This window comes from Trachypithecus francoisi, unplaced genomic scaffold (genome assembly GCF_009764315.1).
Source record: "Trachypithecus francoisi isolate TF-2019V2 unplaced genomic scaffold, Tfra_2.0 Lachesis_group11, whole genome shotgun sequence".
NCBI classification, from domain to species: Eukaryota; Metazoa; Chordata; class Mammalia; order Primates; family Cercopithecidae; genus Trachypithecus; species Trachypithecus francoisi.
The window spans coordinates 77,347,791-77,372,064 of record NW_022681456.1 but is presented as its reverse complement, the minus strand read 5'-3'; the positions used below and the strand labels follow the sequence as shown (position 1 = coordinate 77,372,064).

The 24,274-nt window shown below is 44.5% G+C and overlaps 1 protein-coding gene across 1 annotated transcript; it reads right to left on the bottom strand.

Moving 5' to 3' along the window:
- Positions 1-610: 610 nt before the first annotated feature.
- LOC117089909 (retinol dehydrogenase 16-like) lies at positions 611-6,759 on the bottom strand. The gene is made up of 4 exons (XM_033221617.1): positions 6,271-6,759; positions 4,067-4,325; positions 1,997-2,160; positions 611-1,416 (listed from the first exon to the last, which is right to left on the bottom strand). The coding sequence occupies exons 1-4, from the start codon at positions 6,581-6,583 to the stop codon at positions 1,199-1,201; spliced, it is 954 nt and encodes a 317-aa protein (XP_033077508.1). The 5' UTR covers positions 6,584-6,759; the 3' UTR covers positions 611-1,198.
- Between the last annotated feature and the right edge of the window lie 17,515 nt (positions 6,760-24,274).

Genomic DNA, 24,274 nt, shown 5'->3' with positions numbered 1-24,274 from the left:
CCAGGACCCTTGGAAAGAAAACAATTGTCCCTTACCTTGGTGGCAGAAGGGCTGGAAGAGGGCAGGGATAGTCCAACTTCTCTCTTCAAATCCATTCTCAGGTCAGCCTCTCATCCCCTGATGTTCAGGAAGGCACACGCCTCTTCCTCCCACTGCTCCCCAAGGCCACCCAAATCTAGGGAAAGGGCATCTTCAGGAGTGAAAGTGTAAAAACTCTGACATCCACTGTGTAAGTCACTCCATTCCTCCCTCCCAGCAGCTTGGGAGTTCCCATCCCCATTTCCCTCTTTCCCCTTTCTTTGTCTCTAAGATCAGACTTCCCTTTTGGGATCTTGTTCTCCTTTTAGCAGAAAATTCCAATATTAGGAGATCTATTCCTGCTCACTCTTTTCTGCCTTCGACTTGTAGTCCTAGAGAGGCTGACGGTGACCTGGATTTCTGGATGGAGTGATTCTGGGTCCTGAGCAAAGGAGGGAACCCAGACTAAGAGAGGGATTGCAATCTCATGTGTCTGGTATCCAAGTGTAACTTCACAAGAACATTCAAATCACTGCACATGGGTGAAACTATCAAGTTTTTCAACATCAAAACAATCAAAGGAAGTGCATGCTTTCAAGACAAATCAAAAACTGATTTATTTGTCCTTTGCACAGATCCCTACTGAGGACACCACCTTCCAGCCACTGCTGCTGGGATGACTCGTGAGGTCTATGGGGCAATGTAATGGTTGTGCTACCGTTCCCAACACCACGTATACAGGGATCTTCAGAGAAGGGGTCCCCTCACGTCTCCCAAGCCATTTCCACCCCATGGCCCAGACTGGCCCAGAATTAACACACAGCCTGATAAGGAAGCAGGAGGTAATAGCATGGGCTGAGGCTCCTTCCACCTGCTCACACCCACCCCAGTTGTTAACACAAGAGGCTTGGACCCTTGAGTGGCCACCTAAGGTGACAATGCACCCAGGAGCACTATTTGGTTCCTGTTTCTCAGCTGCTTAACTTGAAACTTTCCTACCAACATCTTCAGAGAGCAGAATTATCTCCCAGAAGAATCATGGCCAGGAGGTAATGAAGGAGGTGAGATCGGTGTCCTACTGACCTGACAGTGTCCTCCCTCTACTTTATTTCTCTCCCAAGGATACATCACCCTCACAGCACACCCCAAATCCATGCAACCATGCACCTGATCCTTGGCTTCATAGAGCCTTGGCCGGGCTTGGAGAACCCCAGTAGATAATGGCATCCACCAGGAAGGTGGGCATGTAGCTCATGGGGAGGTAGAGAAGCTTGGCATCCCAGCCAGCTGAGTAGCGAGTGCGGGGGTGGCAGGCAATCAGCGCATGCTCCATGCAGTTGGTCACCAAGGACAAATCCTGTGTGCAAGTCTGCTCCAATTGTTCAGCTGATTTCTTATCTGTTAAGAATGAGAAATGATCCATGTGTATTTCCACCTGTAACCGCTCCTGCTTTGGATTCAACTTAGAGTGGAAAGGGTCTAAGAACTCATGCCACCCCACAACCCCCAGTCAAGCATTGCCTCAAATCTCTTTTATCCAAATTCCCTGAGTTGGAGCCCATCCATGGGAAAGCAACAAGTGTTCCACACTAAGTCATGTCTATCTCTCTTCGGGAATATCTGGACTACATAAATGATGGTCTCCTCCCACAGAAGTCTCAGCACATGTAAATCAGCTCTCTCTAATGCCAGCTTGTTATCAGTTACCAATGTCTTCCCTTTCTGGCTTCACTTTGCTCCTCAATAATGATATTGAGTTCAGATAGACACTGGTCCCAAGTTCTGAGAAGCCTGGATACTTGCTTTTCATGACCAGTTGACCACACAGTACCCATCATGGAAATGGGGCTAAATGTCTCCACTTTGTGGGTAAGGAAGAGCCTGGAGATCAAACTCTAATGCTCTTCAGACACCAATGGTAGACCAGGGATTCCACATGAGGGTTTGCTTCTCTCCCCACCCTCCACTGCTTACTCACAGGATGCAACAAACTTCTCGCCGTAGATCTGCTTGACCTCTGGACTGGACCGGTCCCAAATCTCCAGGAGGCTCTTTAAGAATCTCTCTTTACTGGTCACAGCAGTCTTGAAATAGCCAGGCTCAATCATAGCCACCTTCACCCCAAAGTAGGAGAGTTCCCTCCTGCAAGAAAGAGAAGCAGAGGGGAAAGACTTCAGGGGTCATGGAAGGTAAAACACAAACAATAAAAGTAAAACTATGACAGCACAATATATGAGGACAATGGGTGAGATAGAAAGCTTGGAATATTTAATTTCCAGCAATCAAGGGATCATAATAATGAAAGAATCATTGCCTCTGTATGGGGTTTCCATATTTTACACACATGAGCTTACTAGCCCTAAATCCTACCAATTCCAAAGCAAGGCAGCACCTTAGTGCTGTCTCCTCCTATGTCCCTCACATCCAGTGGATCACCAGAATTCCCACATTTTGCCTCCTCTCCAGTCCTCAGTTCCCTCCATCCTTTTCCTGCCCCAGGAATCTCCCTGGCCTCTGAGCTAGGTGATGGCAACTGTCCTCTAAGAAGCATCTGTCTTCAGTCTGGCTCCCCACTTTCAGCCACTGGGCTTCCTGCAGTCGGTGGGTGTCTAGAAGCTGATTAGACCAAGGAACAAATCACTTTTTTGGGGGGTTTCACTCCCAACAGCATAAAGCACAGCTCCTGTCCAGGACCCACAGGCCATCAAGGAGCCCACCTATGCCCACCTGCCCAGCATCCCCCACCAGGCTTGGCCTTGACCTTCACCACAAGAGGACTCTGCAGTACATGCAGGTGGCTGATGCTCACCCTGGGCCTGGGCTGATCGCATTCCTTCATCCAGAATCCCTTCACAGCCTTCCTTACCAGGCTGCCAGGTGGAGTTCTCAATCCCCAGCTCGAGTTCTCAATCCCCAGCTCAGACAGAATCTCCAAGACTCTTCCCAACTCAGATGGGTACCATGGCCAGCAAGGTTGACTTGATCACCAACCTTATAAGCGTTGGCAGTTGATTCTAGATCTCTTGTACCTCTCTCAGGTATCAAGATTTAGTTCACAGACAAAACCTTGTTGTTGATTAAGGATGGATTTTTTTGTCACTTAGACAAGGGCCTAAAGCATCTGTTGTGTGGACTCAGATGCTCTACCCATTGTCAAAGGGGCTCTGGACATGAATTCTGCTGGGAAAGGCCATCTTCTGCATGCTGTCTTTGGGTTTCAGAGAGCCACGAAGGAATGGCCTCAGGGCTTGAAGCATTTCTCTCCCTAGAGAGGAAGAGCCCCAAAGCCAGGCACCCATCTCCTGGTGTGGAAGTATCTTTCCCTTTTTCTGACTCAGTGAGTGCTCTTGCATCTGCATGAGCATGTGTGGCTCTGCGGCACTAAGGCATGCCCCAGCTTTACAAGTATTTCAGATTCCAGGGAGGAGGGGTCGGGGGCCATTTACTACAGCAAGAGAGGGGTGTGAGCAAGCCACATGCCCATTGTCAGCTGCCGGGAAAGCCTCCCTGGCCAGGGGACCAACACACACTGTTGTAGCTGATCTTTCTCTGCTCCTTCTGTAGGGTGCAAAGCATTCTTCCATCCAGTGCTGACTGCCTGGTCTGCCTTTGTGGCTCCAATACCAAGGTGCAATGGGAAGAAGTGTTTAGGGTCCTTCCCTGGGATTAGTCATTGATACACAGTATTCCCCTGTCCTTGGCTTGGGAACCTCAGTACTGTGTTCCTCTTGGCAGGATCAGAAGCCAAAGATCCAGGTCCATTTCTGCCTCTGGCTGTTTCTGACCAAGAGATCCATCCAGGGAAGAGGTATCATTCAAGAAACTCTCTGACCTGAGGCCCCTCCTGCCACCCAGCACTCAGGAAGGTGCTTCCCAGTGAATGGCCAGCTCAATCCAGAAAGAGGAAGACAAGAGTGTCACACAAGAAGACAGAGAGGGATCTCATGAAAGGGCCTTACAGGCTGGGATTCAAGGAACTCCCTGGAAAAGACTTCCCCACAAAGACAGGAGCAGGAAGACTAGGGCGGGCCTCGTCCCAGAACCATACCTGAGGGAGTCGGAGAAGGCTTCCACGCCATACTTGGAGATGCAATAGCCTCCACCAAAAAGTGACACCCGGCCACAGATACTGGAGACGTTGACCACACGGCCCTTGGCCTTCCTCACTAAGGGCAGCAGGCTCAGAGTCACGTCGATCACCCCCAACAAGTTCACGTCCAATATGGTCACAAAGTCCTGCTTGGTCAGCAACTCATTGGGGGCCGCAGGCAAGGAGATGCCAGCATTATTCACCAGGCCCCAGAGTCCTGGGACAGTGGGAAGATGAGAGAGCATCACTGTGTTGTGCCTGTGCTGGTGGACAATTAGGGTGCAACTCATATCCCAATAAAGTGAAGGCAGAATGACAGGTGTGGGATGGGGAGGAGGGTAAAACAAACACCACAGTATCTGCAGGGGTTGGGTCTGGACATTCAGCAGTTGGTGGGCCACGGAACCCAGTTCTTTTTCCATTTACTCTTCAGGGCCCAGCTCACTGCCTGAAAGACAATAAGCTATTATCCCTATTTAAGGATTGCATGAAATCATGTTAAAGAACTATTGTCCATGTCTGGAAACATGAAGACCAATGTTTGGTTAGTTAAACATGAATGTTGCTGACATTATAGACATTCACCTGCATTTTCAGGTATGCTAACGCCTTGTATAGTGAGTGTTTCGCAACCATCTGTTGATGGAATAAGAGACATGAGAGAGGGAGAGTGAGGGAGAGAGGGAAGACAGAAAAAGACAGACCTGAAGTCCTAGGCTTAGGGGAACTTGGAGAACATCCTGTGTTTGATCTCAGGGCACTGGTCTTGAAACATCCTGCATCAATATCCAGTAACATTTGTATAGAAAGCACTGGGGAATTCCAGTGCACAGGCTTTGGGAAGAAAGCAAGGTTGCATCACCCCTCTCAGTACACAGACTCCACCCTCTGCCCCAGAAAATGTCACCCTCTCCTCATACTGCATCAGAAGCCCACTCTTCATCCTTCCCTTTGGTCCCAAGTTCACTCAGCTCTGGGAAAATCTCTCTGGAAGACACAAATACACAATCCCCAAGACGTCAAGTCAATAGAGCTTTCAACCCATAGAACTAGGGGGCAGGAGCACAGGGTCACTTGAGTCCAGGCAGGGGGTGGCAGTTGTTGATCTGGAAGGGTTGGCCTAGGCATATGAATCCATCCCCTGCTCAATAACAGGCCCTGCCCTGATGCAAATGCAGATTCCTCCACCCAGACATCTCACACTTATAGAGATGCTGGCCAATAAAAGTCCACCAAGACGACATTTATGACGATAAAAAGCTATCATATCCAACCACTCAGTATGGTTTACATAGGTAGGCTATTGGAATGATACAGTATTCTAAATAATTACATACAATTTTATTAAAATGATCATTATGGTGTAAAAATGTTTATCTTCTCCAGAGAATCTAAGGTGACTGAAACTAAGAACAAAATATAAAATCCTAAATATGTATAATTGTAAAAAGGACTTATGTATGGATGACAATTTCAGGGAAACTTTTGTTTTCATCTTTATTCTTTTCATTATTTTCAACAAAGATCATATTCTGCATTTATTGTTACATAAAATAAATCCATGTTTCTTTCTTCCCCTATAATAAGACAGATGAATTAGTGTAGTGAAAAGAAGAAAGAAAGAAAAAGTAACACCTCACTAGTTCTGCTTTCCTTAAGCAGTCCTTATGCTGATACCCTCCTCTGAAGATGGAGATGGTCGTAGCTCTTGGTGGATGCTGATAGGCCCTAGCAAGAACAAGGTAAAGTGCTGGGAACACAAGCCCAGCTCCAGCACAGCTACAGCCTCCGTGCACCCTTGTAGCCCCATGCTCCCTTCTCAACCATGCTCCAGCAAGTCTCCAGATCTCTAACCCAGGCTCTCAGCATCAAACAATCCATGATTTCTGCTTAGACAGGAGGGAGAGGATAGAGAGGAATTCTGGAGAGAAAAATCTCATCAGGGCAAACTCTCCCCAAGACTATACACCTCCAATGTCGGGATAGGTTAAAGATTGGAAAGAGATGGGGCTCAGGCCAGCCTGATTAGTGAGAAATACTAGAAAGCTACTGTTACTTCAACCTGGAAAGACACTGTAGAAATCTTCCCAGGGAGCAGACAGGAGGTGGTCCCTTCAAACAGAGGGAAGACACAGACAGACTTGAGAAATCTGGGTGGTTACCTCTGTCCCCCACGCGTTCCTTCACCCATTGGGCGGCTGCAACAACACTCTCTGTCTTGGTGACATCCAGGGTCACCGTCTCCAGCCTGTCTGAAGTCTGGTCCCTCAGCTGCTCGGCTCCTTTCTCCGTCAGACACGCAGCCAGCACCCGCAAGCCTCGTGCATCCAGCTGTCTGGCCAGCAGTTTCCCGAAGCCAGAGTCACAGCCCGTGATGAACACATACCTATCTCTCAGGTGGCTCAGCACCTGCCTCTCCCGGTGCCAGTGCAGAAGGTAGTACAAGCCCACGAAGACTGCCAGGTAGAGCCACATGGCTTTGCAGAGGACAGACACAGACAGGATGTGGGGGAACCCAGGTTCTGGCCTCTGTTGACACAGGAGGATTTAAGAACACAGAGGGCTGTGATAGGCAGGGAAACCCTCAGGCATTTTGGTCAGAATCCTCACTTTCCTCCTTGATGACTGTCTTTCTGCAACATATTTATTCTAGCCCCACCTCTCTGCTCTTTGAACTGCTTCTGCAGTATTCATGCACACCTTTGCACACCCCAAGTCCTGCCCAATAGGAAGATTTTATCACTTGGCAATGTGTCCTTAGTCTCCTGATTTCTATTGCCTTGCTGTGCCAACTACATGCATGCTGTGTCCATGAAGGAGCACACACATATATTCACACAGGAACACACACAGAGCCCACACAGGCTCACTCACACACAGCTGCCCACACACACCCTCCATGGAAAACACACCCCTCTGCTCTAAGTACAGGGGTCAAAACTATCTCTACAAATCTCCTACTCCTACAACCCTGGTCCGTGATCTTTTGAACATAGAAAGACCTTATTGGGTAGCTACACATGGTTTCCAGGCAGATTAGATGGAAATCCCTCTCTGAGCCTGAGTGTCCTCATCCTGCTCAGCACCCTAGAATATCAATCACTCCTCAGAAAACTAGGGCATGGTCAGGCTCTTTAGGAGGAGAAGGAGTAGACAAAGGGTGGGCAGGAACAGGTTCCCTCCTGTTATAGCAGTTTTTTGGGGCAGAAAGATTGCAGGATCCTATGGGGGTGTCCAACCTCAGATGTAAAGAAAGCAGGCAGAAGATGGGCAAATAGGAACAGCTCCAGTCTGCAGCTCCCAGTGTGATCAATGCAGAAGATGGGAGATTTCTGCATTTCCAACTGAGGTACCTGGTTCATCTCACTGGGACTGGTTGGACGGTGGGTGCAACCCACACAGGGCAAGCTTAAGCAGGGCAGGGCATTGCTTCACCCTGGAAGCCTAAGGGGTTGGGGGATTTCCCTTTCCTAGCCAAAGGAAGGCATGACGGACTGTACCTGGAAAAACAGGACACTCCTGCACAAATACTGTGATTTTCCAACTGTCCTAGCAAACGGCACACCAGAAGATTGTATCCCATGCCTGGCTCAGCATGTGCCACACCCATGGAGCCTTGCTCACTGCTAGTATGGCAGTCTGAGATTGATCTGTGAGGCAGCAGCCCTGCAGGAGGATAGTTGTCCACCTTGCTGAGGCTTGAGTAGGGAAACAAAGTAGCCAGGAAGCTTGAACTGGGTGGAGCCCACCACAGCACCACAAGGCTTGCTGCCTCTATAGACTCCACCTCTGGGGGAAGGGCATAGCTGAAAAAAAGGCAGTAGAAACGTCTACAGACTTAAACATCCCTGTCTGACAGCCTTCACAGCCTCCACAATCTCAATGGTGCCCCGGTCCCACTTCTCTCTTTCAAACTGTCTTTTCTCAATCCTTTGACTCTGCCAGACTTTGTCACCCCCATGACCTGGTGTTGGGTCTGGCAACCCCAACATTCCTGGCACCCAACGTGGGGCGACAAAGACTCTGGTGAAGGAACACCAGGGCATGTGGAAGCAAAGGACGCATCATCAAAGGACACCCAAAGACGTCTAAAAGAAGCTTGGCAGGAAAGCTCAGTGCTCAGAAGAACCAGAGTAACAATGGGACAAAGTGAAAGCAGACATTCTGCTTATTTAAATTTCTTAAAGCATTTTTTATGAAGATGGGGAGTGAAAGTTAGTACTCAGAATTTGTTATCACTCTTTAGTGCAGTAAAGCAGTTTTGCCCATGGTTCCGGAACAAGGGACTATGGAGTTAGATGAATGTGAGAGAATTGGCAGAGATTTTTAAAAAGCATATAAAGGGTAGAATAGTTCCTCCTGCTTCCAAGATGGCCAGATAGGAACAGCACCATTCTGCAGCTCCCAGTGTGAGTGATGCAGAAGACGGGTGATTTCTGCATTTCCAACTGAGGTACAGGGTTCATCTCTCTGGGACCAGTCAGACAGTGGGTGCAGCACATGGAGAAGAGCAGTGCATCACCTCACCCGGGAAACACAAGGGATCAGGGAATTCCCTTTCCTAGCAAAGGGAAACCGTGACAGACGGTACTTGGAATATCAGGACACTCCCACCCTAATACTGCAATTTTCCAACGGCCTTAGCAAACGGCACACCAGGAGATTATATCCCGCACCTGGCTCAGAGGGTCCCATGCCTATGGAGCCTTGCTCACTGCTAGCACTGCAGTCTGAGATCAAACTGCAAGGCAGGAACAAGGCTGGGAGAGGGGTGTCCATCATTGCTGAGGTAAACAAAGTGACCAGGAATCTCGAACTGGGTGGAGCCCACCACAGCTCAAGGAGATCTCCCTGCCTCTATAGACTCCACTTCTGGGGGCAGGACATAGCTGAACAAAAGGCAGCAGAAACTTCTGCAGACTTAAACGTCCCCATCTGACAGCATGGAAGAGTGTAGTGGTTTTCCCAGCATGGATTTTGAGATCTGAGAATGGACAGAATGCCTCCTCAAATGGGTCCCTGACTCCCAAGTAGCCTAACTGGGAGACACTTCCCAGTAGGGGCTGACTGGCAACTCATACAGCTAGGTGCCCCTCTGAGACAAAGCTTCCAGAGGAAGGATCAGGCAGCAACATCTGCTGTTCTGCAATATTTGCTATTCTACAGCCTCCGCTGGTGATACCCAGGAAAACAGGGTCTGGAGTGTACCTCCAGCAAACTCCAACAGACCTGCAGCTGAGGGTCCTAACTGTTACAAGGAAAACTAACAAACAGAAAGGACATCCACACCAAAATCCTGTCTGTACACCACCATCATCAAAGACCAAAGGTAGATAAAACCACAAAGATGGGGAGAACCCAGAGCAGAAAAGTTGAAATTCTAAAAATCAGAGCATCTCTTCTCCTCCAAAGGAACGCAGCTCCTCACCAGCAATGGAACAAAGCTGGATGGAGAATGACTTTGACAAGTTGAGAGAAGAAGGTTTCAGACGATCAAACTTCTCCCAGCTAAAGGAGGATGTTCAAACCCATCACAAAGAAGCTAAAAACCTTGAAAAAAGATTAGATGAATGGCTAACTAGAGTAAACAGTGTAGAGAAGTCCTTAAATGACCTGATGGAGCTGAAAACCATGGCACGAGAACTACGGGATGCATGCACAAGCTTCAGTAGATGATTTGATCAAGTGGAAGAAAGGGTATCAGTGATAGAGATCAAATGAATGAAATGAAGTGAGCTGATGAGCTGAGGAACTAATGACTAATTGAATTTCTCCGGTGTAATCAGAATCAATTATTCCCATATGCACAGTGACAACTTTCAAATTTAGACTAGACTTTCCAAGTAATAAACCAACTGTTTAACCCCCAAAGGGACCTTTTTTGGTGACTTTCCAGGAAGCAAGCAGATGGGAATTGTGCTGCAGAGGTCTACGACAGCACTGCCTACTGTGGCAGGGGACAATTGTTGTACATTTGTAAGGGCACTGGCTGTGCTGGATATGCCTCAGTTTGTTGAGGGGCTCAAGGCAGGCCACTCTTTCCATATCCCGAGACAGGTTGTCCATCTTTGCTAATTTTACGATGACACTGACTTGCCCAGTGATTGCCTTTTTCACAATGGAGGCATACACCAGGGCTTTTCTGTTGTTTGATGGTAGTAGCTCTTGCCTTTTGGCTTCCTTTTCTGCATTCCTTTTTTTGTGTGTCCAAACTGCACACAATTGAAACAAGAGCCTGAGAAATGGGGCATAATCCAGCCTCATTTCTGGAGTTACCTCCAATACCATTGCAAGCCTTAATATATTCAGCTAAGTGAGCCTTCCCTCTCAGGGGTCTAATAGAAGTTTTACACTCTGCATTAGCCTTATTGTATGCAAGAATCTGTATAACAACATCTTGAGCTGCTTTTTCAGTTATGGCTTTATACACGCCTCTTGGAGCCGAGCAATAGACTCAATATATGGTTCTTTAGGTCCCTGTCAGACAGAACTGAAGGAAGGATATTTTCACCCTAAAACATTTATCCTTTCCCATGTTCATAAGCATACAGAGCGCAGCTGAGCAACAGCAACATCCTCCATTACTGCTTGATTTTCTAGTCAACCCCAATCAGGTCTGACTCCCATTAACTGTTCAAAGAAAACAGTCACAGGTGGTTGTGTTCGTGTATTTTCCCTTGCCTGAGTTTGAGCTTCATCAACCCACCAGGTTTTAAACTGAAAGTACTGAGATGGAGTGAGAACAGATTTTGTTAAAGTATCCCAATCATATGGTATTAATCTATTATCAAGAGAAACATTTTTTAATAAAGTTTGCACAAAAGGAGAGTTTGGCCCATATTGACTAATGGCTTGCTTGAATTCCTTTAACAGCTTAAAAGGAAAGGTAGTCCAATTAGCTATATTCTGTCCTCCCTGCTGGATTATAGTTATGGGAAATTCCCATGCTTCAAGGTCTCCCTTGGCTCTAGCCTGTTGAACAGAATTTTGTAAAGCACCACCAATTTCTCCAGGTTTTAATGTTACAACTACAGGAGCAGTAAGGTTTGTAGCTAATTCATCTTCTCACCCATTAAGGGGAGAGAGAGGAGGTGGTCGTTCACTTAATTCAGCAAGTGGTGTCGATGGGTTAGTAAAACACACTTTTTTCAGTTTCCCTTTCTTTTCTTTAATTTCCTCCGTTTTCTGTTCCTCACATTCAGAATCTGAATTTAGTTCTTTACACTTGTCCTCCTCTTCCTCATCTGAATCTACCTCATCATCTGTTTCAAATGGCTCAAGAGCTGCTTTTATTAGCACCCACATTGACCAAATCAAGACTGGAATTTTTGCTCCATATTTATATGCTTTTTTTTTTCTTTTCAAAAGAAGAAATCATGAAGTTTTATTATAGAAAATATAGACATTACAGAAAATTATTTAAAAGGAAATAAGAATCACTTAAATGCAACTTCTGAGAGGTAATACTATTAACACCATGGCATGCAACACAACAATTTTTCTATGTGTATAATCAAGTGATTTTTTAAGTGTTTGATACAGAATTAGAATCATACTTTTCAAACTGTTTTTTAGCCTGCTTTTCTCCTGCAATTATAAATGATTAACATTTCATTTGTCTTTATGCAACAGTTCATAGAGTGGACTCTGGATCTAGCCTATCTGAATTTGAATCTTGGCTCTGTCACTTACTGTGTGACCCTTGGTCATGTCCTTTAACTGAAATAGTTTCTGCAAATTCCTCATCTTTAACATGGGGATAATGATGGTTCTTTTCTATTTCCTAGGTGTCTCGGCTGGTTTGAGAAATAAAGGGAAAGAGCACAAGAGAGAGATATTTAAAGCTGTGTGTCCGGGGGAGACATCACATGTCGGCAGGATCTGTGATGTTCCCCAAGCTGTAAAACCAGCAAGTTTTTATTTGTGTAATTTATCCCAAGCTCTCATACACACCTTTGTTACTTGTTCTGTGGTAAAAGCATCAAAGTTCAATTGGGCATAAGTATCAGAGGAACTATCAGAGCCTGTGAGCTGAGCTTGAGTAATTAGAATGCCATTAGTCCAATTTAGTTGAACCTGCAAACCAGCCTCTTCTGACCACCAAGTACGAAATTATAAATGCTGAGATGGGGTCAGAGCAGCTTTTGCCAAAAGGTCCCAGTCTAAAGGAAGTAAAGTGACCACTGTACAAAGAGTTTGTAATACCAGTTTAACATAAGGAGAAGTAGGGCCATACTGAGTACAAGCATCCTTAAATTCTTTTAAAAAGGTAAGATTAAGAGGTACATAACGCATTTGTACCCCTTGGAAGTTAGGTGGGTCTAGTGCAACCAGATAAGTCCACGCGTCTAATCCACTTGTTTCTCTGTTTTGGCATAATAGGTGTTGCATTGAAGTTTCAAGAGTAGGCATCTGAGATGGAGTTGGCATAGAAGTGACAGGAAAAGCATGCATAGATCAGGGAAACTGAGGCTGAGAGGGTTGACTGGAATGAGAGTGTGAGAAAGGGGGATTGGGGGAGCAGAAGGAGCACAAGTATACTGGTGATTACTGGCATTCATGTGTGAAGAAGGATATGAAGCAGTAGTCTGAGTGGATGGCAATGTGACCAGCTGAGGACCTGAAATGACAGGAGGGTGAGGGGCTGAAGTGGAAGTGGGAGGGCCTGAAGAATTATAGGTAAATTGTAGCTTGGTCCCAGAGCCATCAGGTGACTCTGGAGGTTTGAAAAGAGAAGAATTAGCGTATATATGGTCCTGGGCTGTGTGAGTTGGGGCTGCAGCTGCTGCAAGTACTGGCTCTTGGTGAAAAGAAATAAGATCATCAGCGGGTGACCATAATCCAAAGTCCCCAGAGTTAGACATTGAATTTTCAACATTTTCAAGTGGGAGAGGAGTAGCTGAAAGGAGAGGCTGATCAGATTACAAAGGCCATGTGGGAGAGGATGGTTGAGGAGGAGGTGGAGTGTTGTCAGTTCAGAAAACTGTGGTAACTATAGGGAGTCACAGGATTGGTATGTCATCAAGATGGCTCGTACCAAGGCCTAGTCACCCCAAATGGTGACAGGAACATAATTCCCTGTGGAGACCAGTTCCCTGAATGTTTCAGCAACACGATCCCATACTTCTACATCTAAGGTTCCTTTTTCAAGAAACCAAGGACAGTATTGTTCCACTGTCCTGAATAGAGTGACCATATTTTCCATGGGCACTTGAACACCACCCTGTTTTAACATTTTAATATAGCAGAGATAAGCATGATGTTTGGACTCTGCATGGCCGATAGTTAAGCCAGACCATATATAGACTACTCATCAGTCATCAGGGAGTCGAACACACGTTTCTGTGAACCAAGCTGATGTTGTTTCTCCACACCTCCCAAAGGGAATCAGGTTCCCACATGCACTTAGGAAAAAACAAAGACCATGTTGGCATGCCAGATATTGGGGGAACCCCACCCTCGATATTTATCATGGGTTCTTTTCTACTTCCTAGGTGTCTCAGCTGGTTTGAGAAATAAAGGGAAAGAGCACAAGAGAGAGAAATTTAAAGCTGGGTTTCTGGGGGAGACATCACATGTCGGCAGGATCCGTGATGCTCCCCGAACCGTAAAACCAGCAAGTTTTTATCAGTGATTTTCAAAAGGGGAGGGAGTGCACGAATAGGGTGTGGGTCACAGAGATCACATACTTCACAAGGTAATAAAATATCACAAGGCAAATGGAGACAGGGTGAGATCACAGGACCACTGGATGAGGTGAAATTAAAATTGCTAATGAAGTTTCAGGCACACATTGTCGTTGATAACATCTTATCAGGAAACAGGGTTTGAGAGCAGACAACCTGTCTGACCAAAATTTATTAGGCAGGAATTTTCCTCATCCTAATAAGCCTGGGAGCGCTACAGAAGACCAGGGCTTATTTCATCCCTTTGACTTCGACCATAAAAGACGGCATGACTTGAGGGGACCATTCATAGGCCTACCCTCAGGGCACATTCTCTTTCTCAGGGATGTTCCTTACTGAGAAAAAGAATTCAGCAGTATTTCTCCTATTTGCTTTTGAAAGAGGAGAAATATGGCTCTGTTCCATCCGGCTCACTGGTGGCCAGAAGTCTTATCTCTGATGTTCTCTGAACATTGCTGTTATCCTTTTCTTTTTTCAAGATGCCCAGATTTCATATTGTTCAAACACACATGCTCTACAAACAATTTGTGCAGTTGACACAATCATCAGAGGGTCCTGAGGTGACATTCATCCTCCTCAGTTTATGAAGAAGATGATGGGATTAAGAGATTAAAGTAAAGACAGGCATAGGAAATCACAAGGGTATTGACTGAGGAAGTGATAAGTGTCCATGAAATCTTCACAATTTATGTTCAGAGATTGCAGTAAATACAGGCATAAGAAACTATAAAAGTATTAATTTGGGGAAGTAATAAATGTCAATGAAATCTTCACAATTTATGTTCTTCTGCCATGCCTTCAGCCGGTCCCTCTGTTCGGGGTCCCTGACTTCCCGCAACAGATAATAATGGTTCCTACTTCACAAAGTGTTGTCAATATTTAAGTGAGTCAACATTTGCCAAATACTTAGAACAATGCTGGCAAGTAGTGTGGGCTTCATGGGGCTAGCTAAAGCTACTATAACTACTACTACATTTTCTTCTACAACATCATTTTTTTAAATTATACTTTAAGATCTAGGGTACATATGTACAACATGCAGGTTTGTTACATATGTATACATATGCCATGTTGGTGTGCTACACCAGTTAATTTGTCATTTACATTAGGTATATCTCCTAATGCTAATCCTCCCCCAGTCTCCCGCCCCATGACAGGCCCCAGTGTGTGGTGTTCCCCACCCTGCATCCAAGTGTTCTCATTGTTCATTTCCCATCTATGAGTGAGAACATGCAGTGCTTGGTTTTCTGTCCTTGCAATAGTTTGCTCAAATGATGGTTTCTAGCTTCATCTATGTCCCTACAAAGGACATGAACTTATCCTTTTTATGGCTGCATAGTATTCCATGGTGTATATGTGCCACATTTTCTTAATCCAGTCTATCACTGATGGACATTTTGGTTGGTTCCAAGTCTTTGCTATGGTGAATACTGCCACAGTAAACATACATCTGCATGTGTCTTTATAGCAGCATGATTTATAATCCTTTGGATATATGCCCAATAATGGGATGGCTGGGTCAAACGGTATTTCTAGTTCTAGATCCTTGAGGAATCACCACACTGTCTTCCATAATGGTTGAACTAGTTTACAGTCCCACAGTGTAAAAGTGTTCCTATTTCTCCACATCCTCTCCAGCACTGTTGTTTCCTGACTTTTTAATGATTGCCATTCTAACTGATGTGAGATGGTATCTCATTGTGGTTTTGATTTGCATTTCTCTGGTGACCAGTGATAATGAGCATTTTTTCATATGTCTGTTGGCTGCATAAATGTCTTCTTTTGGGAAGTGTCTGTTCATATCCTTTGCCCACTTTTTGATGGAGTTGTTTGTTTTTTTTTTCTTGTAAATGTGTTGGAATTCTTTGTAGATTCTGGATATTAGCCTGTTGTCAGATGGGTGGATTGTAAAAATTTTCTCCTATTCTGCAGGTTGCCTATTCACTGTGATGGTAGCTTCTTTTGCTGTGCAAAAGCTCTTTAGTTTAATTAGATCCCATTTGTCAATTTTGGCTTTTGTTGCCATTGCTTTTGGTGTTTTAGTCATGAAGTCCTTGCTGCTGCCTATGTCCTGAATGGTATTACCTAGGTTTTCTTGTGGGGTTTTTATGGTTTTAGGTCTAACATTTAAGTCTTTAATCCATCTTGAATTAATTTTTGTATAAGATATAGGAAGGGATCCAGTTTCAGCTTTTTACATGTGGCTAGCCAGTTTTCCCAGCACCATTTATTAAATAGGGAATCCTTTCCCCATTTCTTGTTTTTGTCAGGCTTGTCAAAGATCAGATGGTTGTAGATGTGTGGTATTATTTATGAAGGCTCTGTTCTGTTCCATTGGTCTACATCTCTGCTTTGGTACTAGTACCGTGGTGTTTTGGTTACTGTAGCCTTGTAGCATAGTTTGAAGTCAGGTAGCGTGATGCCTCCAACATTGTTCTTTTGGCTTAGGATTGTCTTGGCAATACAGGCTTTTTTTGGTTCCATATGAACTTTAAAGTAATTTTTTCCAATTCTGTGAAGAAAGTCATTGGTAGCTTGATGGGAATGACATTGAATCTATAAATTACTTTGGGCAATATGACCATTATCACAATAGTGATTGTTCTTATCCATGAGCACAGAATTTTCTTCCATTTGTTTGTGTCTTCTTTTATTTCATAGAGCAGGGGTTTGTAGTTCTCCTTGAAGAGGTCTTTCACATCCCTTGTAAGTTGGATTCCTAGGTATTTTATTCTCTTTGTAGCAATTGTGAATGGGAGTTCACTCATAATTTGGCTCTCTGTTTGTCTGTTATTGGTGTATAGGAATTCTTGTGATTTTTGCACATTGATTTTGTATCGTGAGACTTTGCTGAAGTTGCTTATCAGTTTAAGGAGCTTTTGGGCTGAGACAATGGGATCTTCTAAATATACAATCATGTCATCTGCAAACAGGGACAATTTGACTTCCTCTTTTCCTGATTGAATACCCTTTGTTTCCTTCTATTGCCCAATTGCCCTGGCCAGAACTTCCAACACTTAGTTGAATAGGAGTGGTGAGAGAGGGCATTGCTGTCTTGTGCCAGTTTTCAAAGGGAACGTTTCCAGTTTTAGCCATTCAGTATGATAATGGCTGTGGGTTTGTCATAAATACCTGTAATTATTTTGAGATACGTCCCATCAATACCTAGTTTATTGAGAGTTTTTAGCATGAAGGGCTGTTGAATTTTTTCAAAGGCCTTTTCTGAATCTATTGAGATAATCATGTGGTTTTTGTCTTTAGTTCTGTTTATATGATGGATTATGTTTATTGATGTGTGTATGTTGAACCAGCTTTGCATCCCAGGGATGAAGCCCTCTTGGTCATGGTGGATGAGCTTTTTGATGTGCTGCTGGATTCGGTTTGTCAGTATTTTATTGAGGATTTTTGCATGGATGTTCATCAGGGATATTGGTCTAAAATTCTCTTTTTTTATTATGTCTCTGCCAGGCTTTGGTATCAGGATGATGCTGGCCTCATAAAATGAATTAGGGAGGATTCCCTCTTTTTCTATTGATTGGAATAGTTTCAGAAGGAATGGTACCAGTTACTCCTTGTACCTCTGGTAGAATTTGGCTGTGAATCCGTCTAGTCCTGGACTTTTTTGGCTGATAGGCTATTAATTATTGCCTCAATTTCAGAGCCTGTTCAATTGGCTTTTCAGAGATTCCACTTTTTCATGATTTAGTCTTGGGAGGGTGTATGTGTCCAGGAATTTATCCATTTCTTCTAGATTTTGTAGTTTATTTGTGTAGAGGTGTTTATAGTATTTTCTGATGACAGTTTGTATTTCTATTTCTGTGGGATCAGTGGTGATATCCCCTTTATCATTTTTTATTGCATCTATTTGATTCTTCTCTCTTTTCTTCTTTACTAGTCTTGCTAGCGGTCTATCAATTTTGTTAATCTTTTCAAAAAACCAGCTCCTGGATTCATTGATTTTTTGAAGAATTATTTGTGTCTCTATCTCCTTCATTTCTGCTCTGCTCTTAGTTACCCCATTGTCTCAGCCCAAAATCTCCTTAAACTGATAAGCAACTTCAACAAAGTCTAAGGATACAAAATCAATGTGCAAAAATCACAAGCATTCTTATACACCAATAACAGACAGAGAGCCAAATCATGAGAGAACTCCCATTCACAATTGCTTCAAAGAGAATAAAATACGTAGGAATCCAACTTACAAGGGATGTGAAGGATCTCTTCAAGGAGAACTACAAACCACTGCTCAATGAAATAAAAGAGGACACAAACAATGGAAGAACATTCTCATGGATAGGAGGAATCAATATCATGAAAATGGCCGTACTGCCCAAAGTAATTTGTAGATTCAATGCCATCCCCATCAAGGTACCAATGACTTTCTTCACAGAATTGGAAAAAATTACTTTAAAGTTCATATGGAACCAAACAAGAACCCGCATTGCCAAGACGATCCTAAGCCAAAAGAACAAAGCTGGAGGCATCACGCTACCTGACTTCAAACTATGCTACAAGGCTACAGTAACCAAAACACCATGGTACTGGCACCAAAACAGATATATGGACCAATGGAACAGAACAGAGTCCTCAGAAATAATACCACACATCTACAAGCATCTGATCTTTGACAAACCTGAGAAAAACAAGAAATGGGGAAAGAATTCCCTATTTAATAAATGGTGCTGGGAAAACTGGCCACTCATATGTAGAAAGCTGAAACTGGATCCCTTCCTTACACCTTATACAAAAATTAATTCAAGATGGATTAAAGACTTAAATGTTAGACCTAAAACCATAAAAACCCTACAAGAAAACCTAGGCAATACCATTCAGAAGACCTCTGACATGCCCTGGAGATATTTTCCCCATTGCCTTGGGGATTAACATTTGGCTTCTTGTTGTTCCTTATGCAAATTTCTGTACCAGCTTGGATTTATCCTCAGAAAATGAGATTTTCTTTTCTATTGCATTGTCAGGCTGCACATATTCTGAACTTTTACCATCTTTTTTGCTTTTAAATCTGAATGCCTTTAACACACCCAAATCACCTCTTGAATGCTTTGCTGCTTAGAAATTTCTTCTGCCAGATACCCTAAATCATCCCTCTCAAGTTCAGAGTTCCACAAATCTCTAGGGCAGGGACAAAATGCCACCAGTCTCTTTGCTAAAATGTAGTGAATCACCTTTTCTCCAGTTCCCAACAAGTTCCTCATCTCCATCTGAGAGAACCTCAGCCTGGATTTCATTGTCCATGTCATTATCAGCATTTTGGTCAAAACCATTCAACAAGTCTTTAGAAAGTACCAAACTTTCCCACATTTTCCTGTCTTCCTCTGAGCTGTCAGAACTGTTCCAACCTCTGCCTGTTTCCTAGTTCCAAAGTAGCTTCTACATTTTGGGTGGCCTTAGAGAACAGTGGCAGGAAGAGGCAGGCGCCTTCCTGGAGGCCAGGGATGAGAGGCATGACCTGAGAGTGGATTTGAAGAGGAAAGTTACCCCGCCCTCTCCCAGCCATTCTTGCCACCGAGATAAGGAACAATTGTTTTCTTTCCATGGATGCTGGAGTATCCTCAGGTCACAGAAATAGACCTAAGGGTGAGCCAGCAAGGAGATGTCAATAGGCACTCGCAGGTCCCAGGTCCCTTCCCTGGGGCAACTGAGGCCTCTGCTCCTCACCTGTGCCTTCTGTAGCCCTCAGTGACTGGCCCTCACTTTAAAGTCATTGCACTTTCCCTGTGCCATCTCTCAGGTCCTCCACCATATCCCAACACACCCACTCCTCCAGTGGCAGGGAATGAGAGTCACTTCTGGGCTCATCTTTTACTTTATGCTACCCTTTGTTGAGTCCCTGCTATGTGCTGGACAGAAATTTCCTTGAATTGCCATTGTTTCCAGGGACCCCAGCTGTCAATGTCTTCAGTGTTCTGATGATCTTGCAAGTGTGGACTCAACACAGAAAGCATTAGGAGAGAGGGGTACAGATTCCTGGTCTCAGTATAAATATTATTTGGTAGGTACCTTCCCAGGCATCTTAGTTTTCTTTCTTCAGGATGAAAATCCTGCCTATGGAGCCTTTAGGGAACCCTATGTTGTTGAACAAATTGGTGTTCATTGTAAAACCGAGAGTGAGGTCAGATGTTGCAGGGCCATTCAATTTAGAACATGTAATGAACGTTGGTGTCAGGCATGTAAATGTTGAAGATACTGTTAGAGGAACACCTGCTTACCAGGTCTCTGGCTTAATAAAACATGATAGCATGACTCCATCTTGAAGCGAATAGCTCGGCACTCACAAGGCACCTCTAAGGTTAATACTTACAGTCTGAAAATAGGCACATTTCAAACTGACCACCAATTATGATTACAGAATATGTATGGTTATACAGAATATATATAGTTCCTGCTGGTTTGCTAGTGCCCAGTCTTAAGGAAGGCACTAACAAAGGCTGGCACTCTCCTCCTCCTGCTTTCTGAGGATGCCCTATTCTGTAACAGAGTAGTTTCCAATAAATTTGCTTATGTCACTGTGCTCTGTGACTCGCCTTGAATTCATTCCTATGTGAGATCCAAGAACCTGCTCCTGGGGTCTGGATCAGCATCGTCTTTTCTGGCAACAATACAAATATGACCAGGGAGCGTCCTCAGGAGGCTCCAAGTCCCTGAATGCTCTTGTGCCAGCTCACTCAAGGTCAATCTATGTTGTCACTCCCAAAGCAAAGCAAAAGCTTGATATTTAATCTGAAGCCTCCATAGTGTGGAGGCTTTGATTATTTTACCCTGTTGACATACACTTGCCTGTGCGCAGACACACATACACAAAGCCAACCACACACACAAAACAAAATGAATTAACGATTGCTGATTTAATTCATCACTCACTGGGTAGGTGTGCAGGAGGTGTGACTCACCCCAGTTCTTCCCAAGAGGCAGATCATGGTGAGGGCACAAACCTGGCCTGGGCTCCCCTGAAGGTGAAGCTGCGCCGAAACTGGACCCACGGCCCACATCATCTCCTGTGAGCCATAGGTAGAACATTGACACCACAGAGCAATACTGGCCATGAAAAGTCTAGTGAAAACCAGTCCAAGGCCTCTATTTTTGACCCTTAGCAAAATAAGGGTCTCTCCTTTTCTCCTCCTTCCAGGCCTCTTTCCTCAGACAGGGAGCCAGGTCTAGTCTGAGGGACCTGTGCAGGGACTGGGGCCCAATCCCACAGAGGCCAGGGGAGCCACAGAAGCTGCCTCACTCCTCTTTGCTGTCCTGGTCCTCTCTCAGGAGCATGGGGTCTTTGAGTCCCAACATCAAGAGTCTTCCCTTCTGGCCCCTGATCTTGGCCCTTACCTGTGCGCCATAGGGCACATAGGGTCTTACGTTTGAGCTGCCCAATTCTCCTTGTTTGTTGCCCTACAATAAATATCTCACTTTCCCTTGCTGCTATCCCGATGTCAGTGTTTGGCTTTGCTGCGCAGGGCGAGAGAACCTCGGTGCAGTTCCAAGACACCCTGATGCAGCCTTAGTAACCCTGGATGATTCAGACTTAAGCCTCAGTCACTCATTTCGGTTGTCAAAGGACTTAGGTAGCAGGGAAAAAATCTGCAAGCCAGAGGCAAATCTGAGGGATTTCACATTCTGGGTAAGGATGTGTCTCCCAGACGCCTCTTCCCTCTGAATGCCCCCTCTGGGACTTCCTGGGATTGCTCCCAACTGGAGTGTCTGGGGAGCAGCTGTCACCCCAGGCAAGGGTCCTGTTACTCTCAGGATGAATAAGAGTGGAGCAGTGGGTGTGAAGGTTGGGAAATGTCCCTGTGCATGGCCCTTGACAACGTACAGTTGAAGGAAATCCTGGTCACTGAGAAGATTCTGGATGTGGGCCCTGGCAGGGGAGGGCAGAGGGCAGTGTAGCCAGCATCCAGGGCTGGGCACAGGGCATATCCAGAGGTGAGCGGATGAGCCCTGGGACTCCAGCATGTGGAAGTCCTTCCATTCACCTTCCCAGCAGCCCTGGGTGTTTCCTTCCTGTGGGTTCCAAGTCTCCATTCCCTTCTCTCCGCTTTCTTATTTATTTATTTATTATTTGTATTATTATAATTTAAGTTCTTGGGTACATATGCACCATGTGCAGGTGCAGGTTTGCTACATAGGTATACATGTGCTATGTTGGTTTTCTGCACCCACTAAGTCATCATTTACATTGGGTATTTCTCCTAATGCTATCCCTCCCGCAGTGTCCCATGCTATGACAGGCCCTGGTGTGTGATGTTCCCCTCCCTGTGTGCAAGTGCTCTCATTGTTCAATTCCCACCTATGAGTGAGAACATGCGGTGTTTCATTTTCTGTCCTTATGATAGTTTGCTCAGAATGATGGTTTCCAGCTTCATCCATGTCCCTGCAAAGGACATAAACTCATCCTTTTTATGGCTGCATAGTATTCCATGGTGTATGTGTGCCACATTTTCTTAATTCAGTCTGTTATTGACGGACATTTGGGTTGCTTCCAAGTCTTTGCTATTGTGAGTAGTGCCACAGTAAACATGCATGTACATGTGTGTTTATAGTAGACTGATTTATAATCCTTTGGGATTATTATTTCACTCCCATTAATTTTCACTCCCAAAATTAATTTTCACTCCCACCAACAGTGTTAAAGTGTTCTTGTTTCTCCACATCCTTTCCAGCACCTGTTGTTTCCTGACTTTTTAATGATTGCCATTCTAACTGGTATGAGATGGTATCTCATTGTGATTTTGATTTGCATTTCTCTGATGGCCAGTGATGATGAGCATTTTTTCATGTGTGTGTTGGTTGCATAAATGTCTTCTTTTGAGAGGTGTCTGTTCATTTCCTTTGCCCACTTTTTGATGGGGTTGTTTGTTTTTTTCTTGTAATTTTGTTGGAATTCTTTGTAGATTCTGGATATTAGCCCTTGGTCAGATGGGTAGATTGTAAAAATTTTCTCCCATTCTGTAGGTTGCTGTTCACTCTGATGGTAGCTTCTTTTGCTGTGCAGAAGCTCTTCAGTTTAATTTGATCCCATTTGTCAATTTTGGCTTTTGTGGCCATTGCTTTTGGTGTTTTAGTCATGATGTCCTTGCCCGTGCCTATGTCCTGAATGGTATTGACTAGATTTTCTTGTAGGGTTTTTATGGTTTCAGGTTTAACATTTAAGTCTTTAATCCATCTTGAATTAATTTTTGTATAAGGTATAAGGAAGGGATCCAGTTTCAGCTTTCCACATATAGCTAGCCAGTTTTCCCAGGACCATTTATTACATAGGGAACCTTTCCCCATTTCTTGTTTTTTTTTTTTTTTTTTTTTTTTCAGGTGTGTCAAAGATCAGATGGTTGTAGATGTGTGGTGTTATTTCTGAGCCTCTGTTCTGTTCCATTGGTATACATATCTGTTTTCGTATCAGTACCATGCTGTTTTTGATACTGTAGCTTTGTAGTAGAGTTTGAAGTCAGGTAGCATGATGCCTCCAGCTTTGTTCTTTTGGCTTAGGATTGTCATGACAATGCAGGCTCTTTTTCAGTTCCATATGAACTTTAAAGCAGTTTTATCCAATTCTGTGAAGGAAGTCATTGGTAGCTTGATGGGGATGGCATTGAATCTATAAATTACCTTAGGCAGTACGGCCATTTTCACGATATTGATTCTTCCTATCCATGAGCATGGAACGTTCTTTCATTGTTTGTGTCCTCTTTTATTTCATTGAGCAGTGGTTTGTAGTTCTCCTTGAAGAGGTCCTTCACATCCCTTGGATTCCTAGGTATTTTATTCTCTTTGAAGCAATTGTGAATGGAGTTAACTCATGATTTGGCTGTCTGTCTATTACTGGTGTATAGGAATGCTTGTTATTTTTTTTTTTTTTTTTTTTTTTTTTTTGTTGAGACGGAGTCTTGCTCTGTCACCCAGGCTGGAGTGCAGTGGCCGGCTCTCAGCTCACTGCAAGCTCCGCCTCCCGGGTTCACGCCATTCTCCTGTCTCAGCCTCCCGAGTAGCTGGGACTACAGGCGCCAGCCTCATCGCCCGGCTAGTTTTTTGTATTTTTTAGTAGAGACGGGGTTTCACCATATTAGCCAGGATGGTCTCCATCTCCTGACCTCGTGATCCGCCCATCTCGGCCTCCCAAAGTGCTGGGATTACAGGCTTGAGCCACCGCGCCCGGCCGAATGCTTGTTATTTTTGCACATTGATTTTGTATCCTGAGACTTTGTTGAAGTTGCTTATCAGCTTAAGGAGGTTTTGGGCTGAGATGATGGGGTTTTCTAAGTATACGATCATTTCATCTGCAAACAGGGACAATTTGACTTCCTCTTTCCCTAATTGAATACACTTTATTTCTTTCTCTTGCCTGATTGCCCTAGCCAGAACTTCTAACACTATGTTGAATAGGAAGGGTGAGAGGGGGCATCCCTGTCTTGTGCCAGTTTTCAAAGAGAATGCTTCCAGTTTTTGCCCATTCAGTATGATATTGGCTGTG

Bases quoted from the DNA above. Each gene is read 5' to 3' on its own strand.
- LOC117089909 (XM_033221617.1), bottom strand. From the start codon at position 6,583: ATGTGGCTCTACCTGGCAGTCTTCGTGGGCTTGTACTACCTTCTGCAC. The intron at 4,326-6,270 runs GTAACCACCCAG...CCACTGTCCCAG, and splicing joins GGAACGCGTGGGGGACAGAG to GACTCTGGGGCCTGGTGAAT. The intron at 1,417-1,996 runs GTGAGTAAGCAG...CATTCTTAACAG, and splicing joins CGAGAAGTTTGTTGCATCCT to ATAAGAAATCAGCTGAACAA.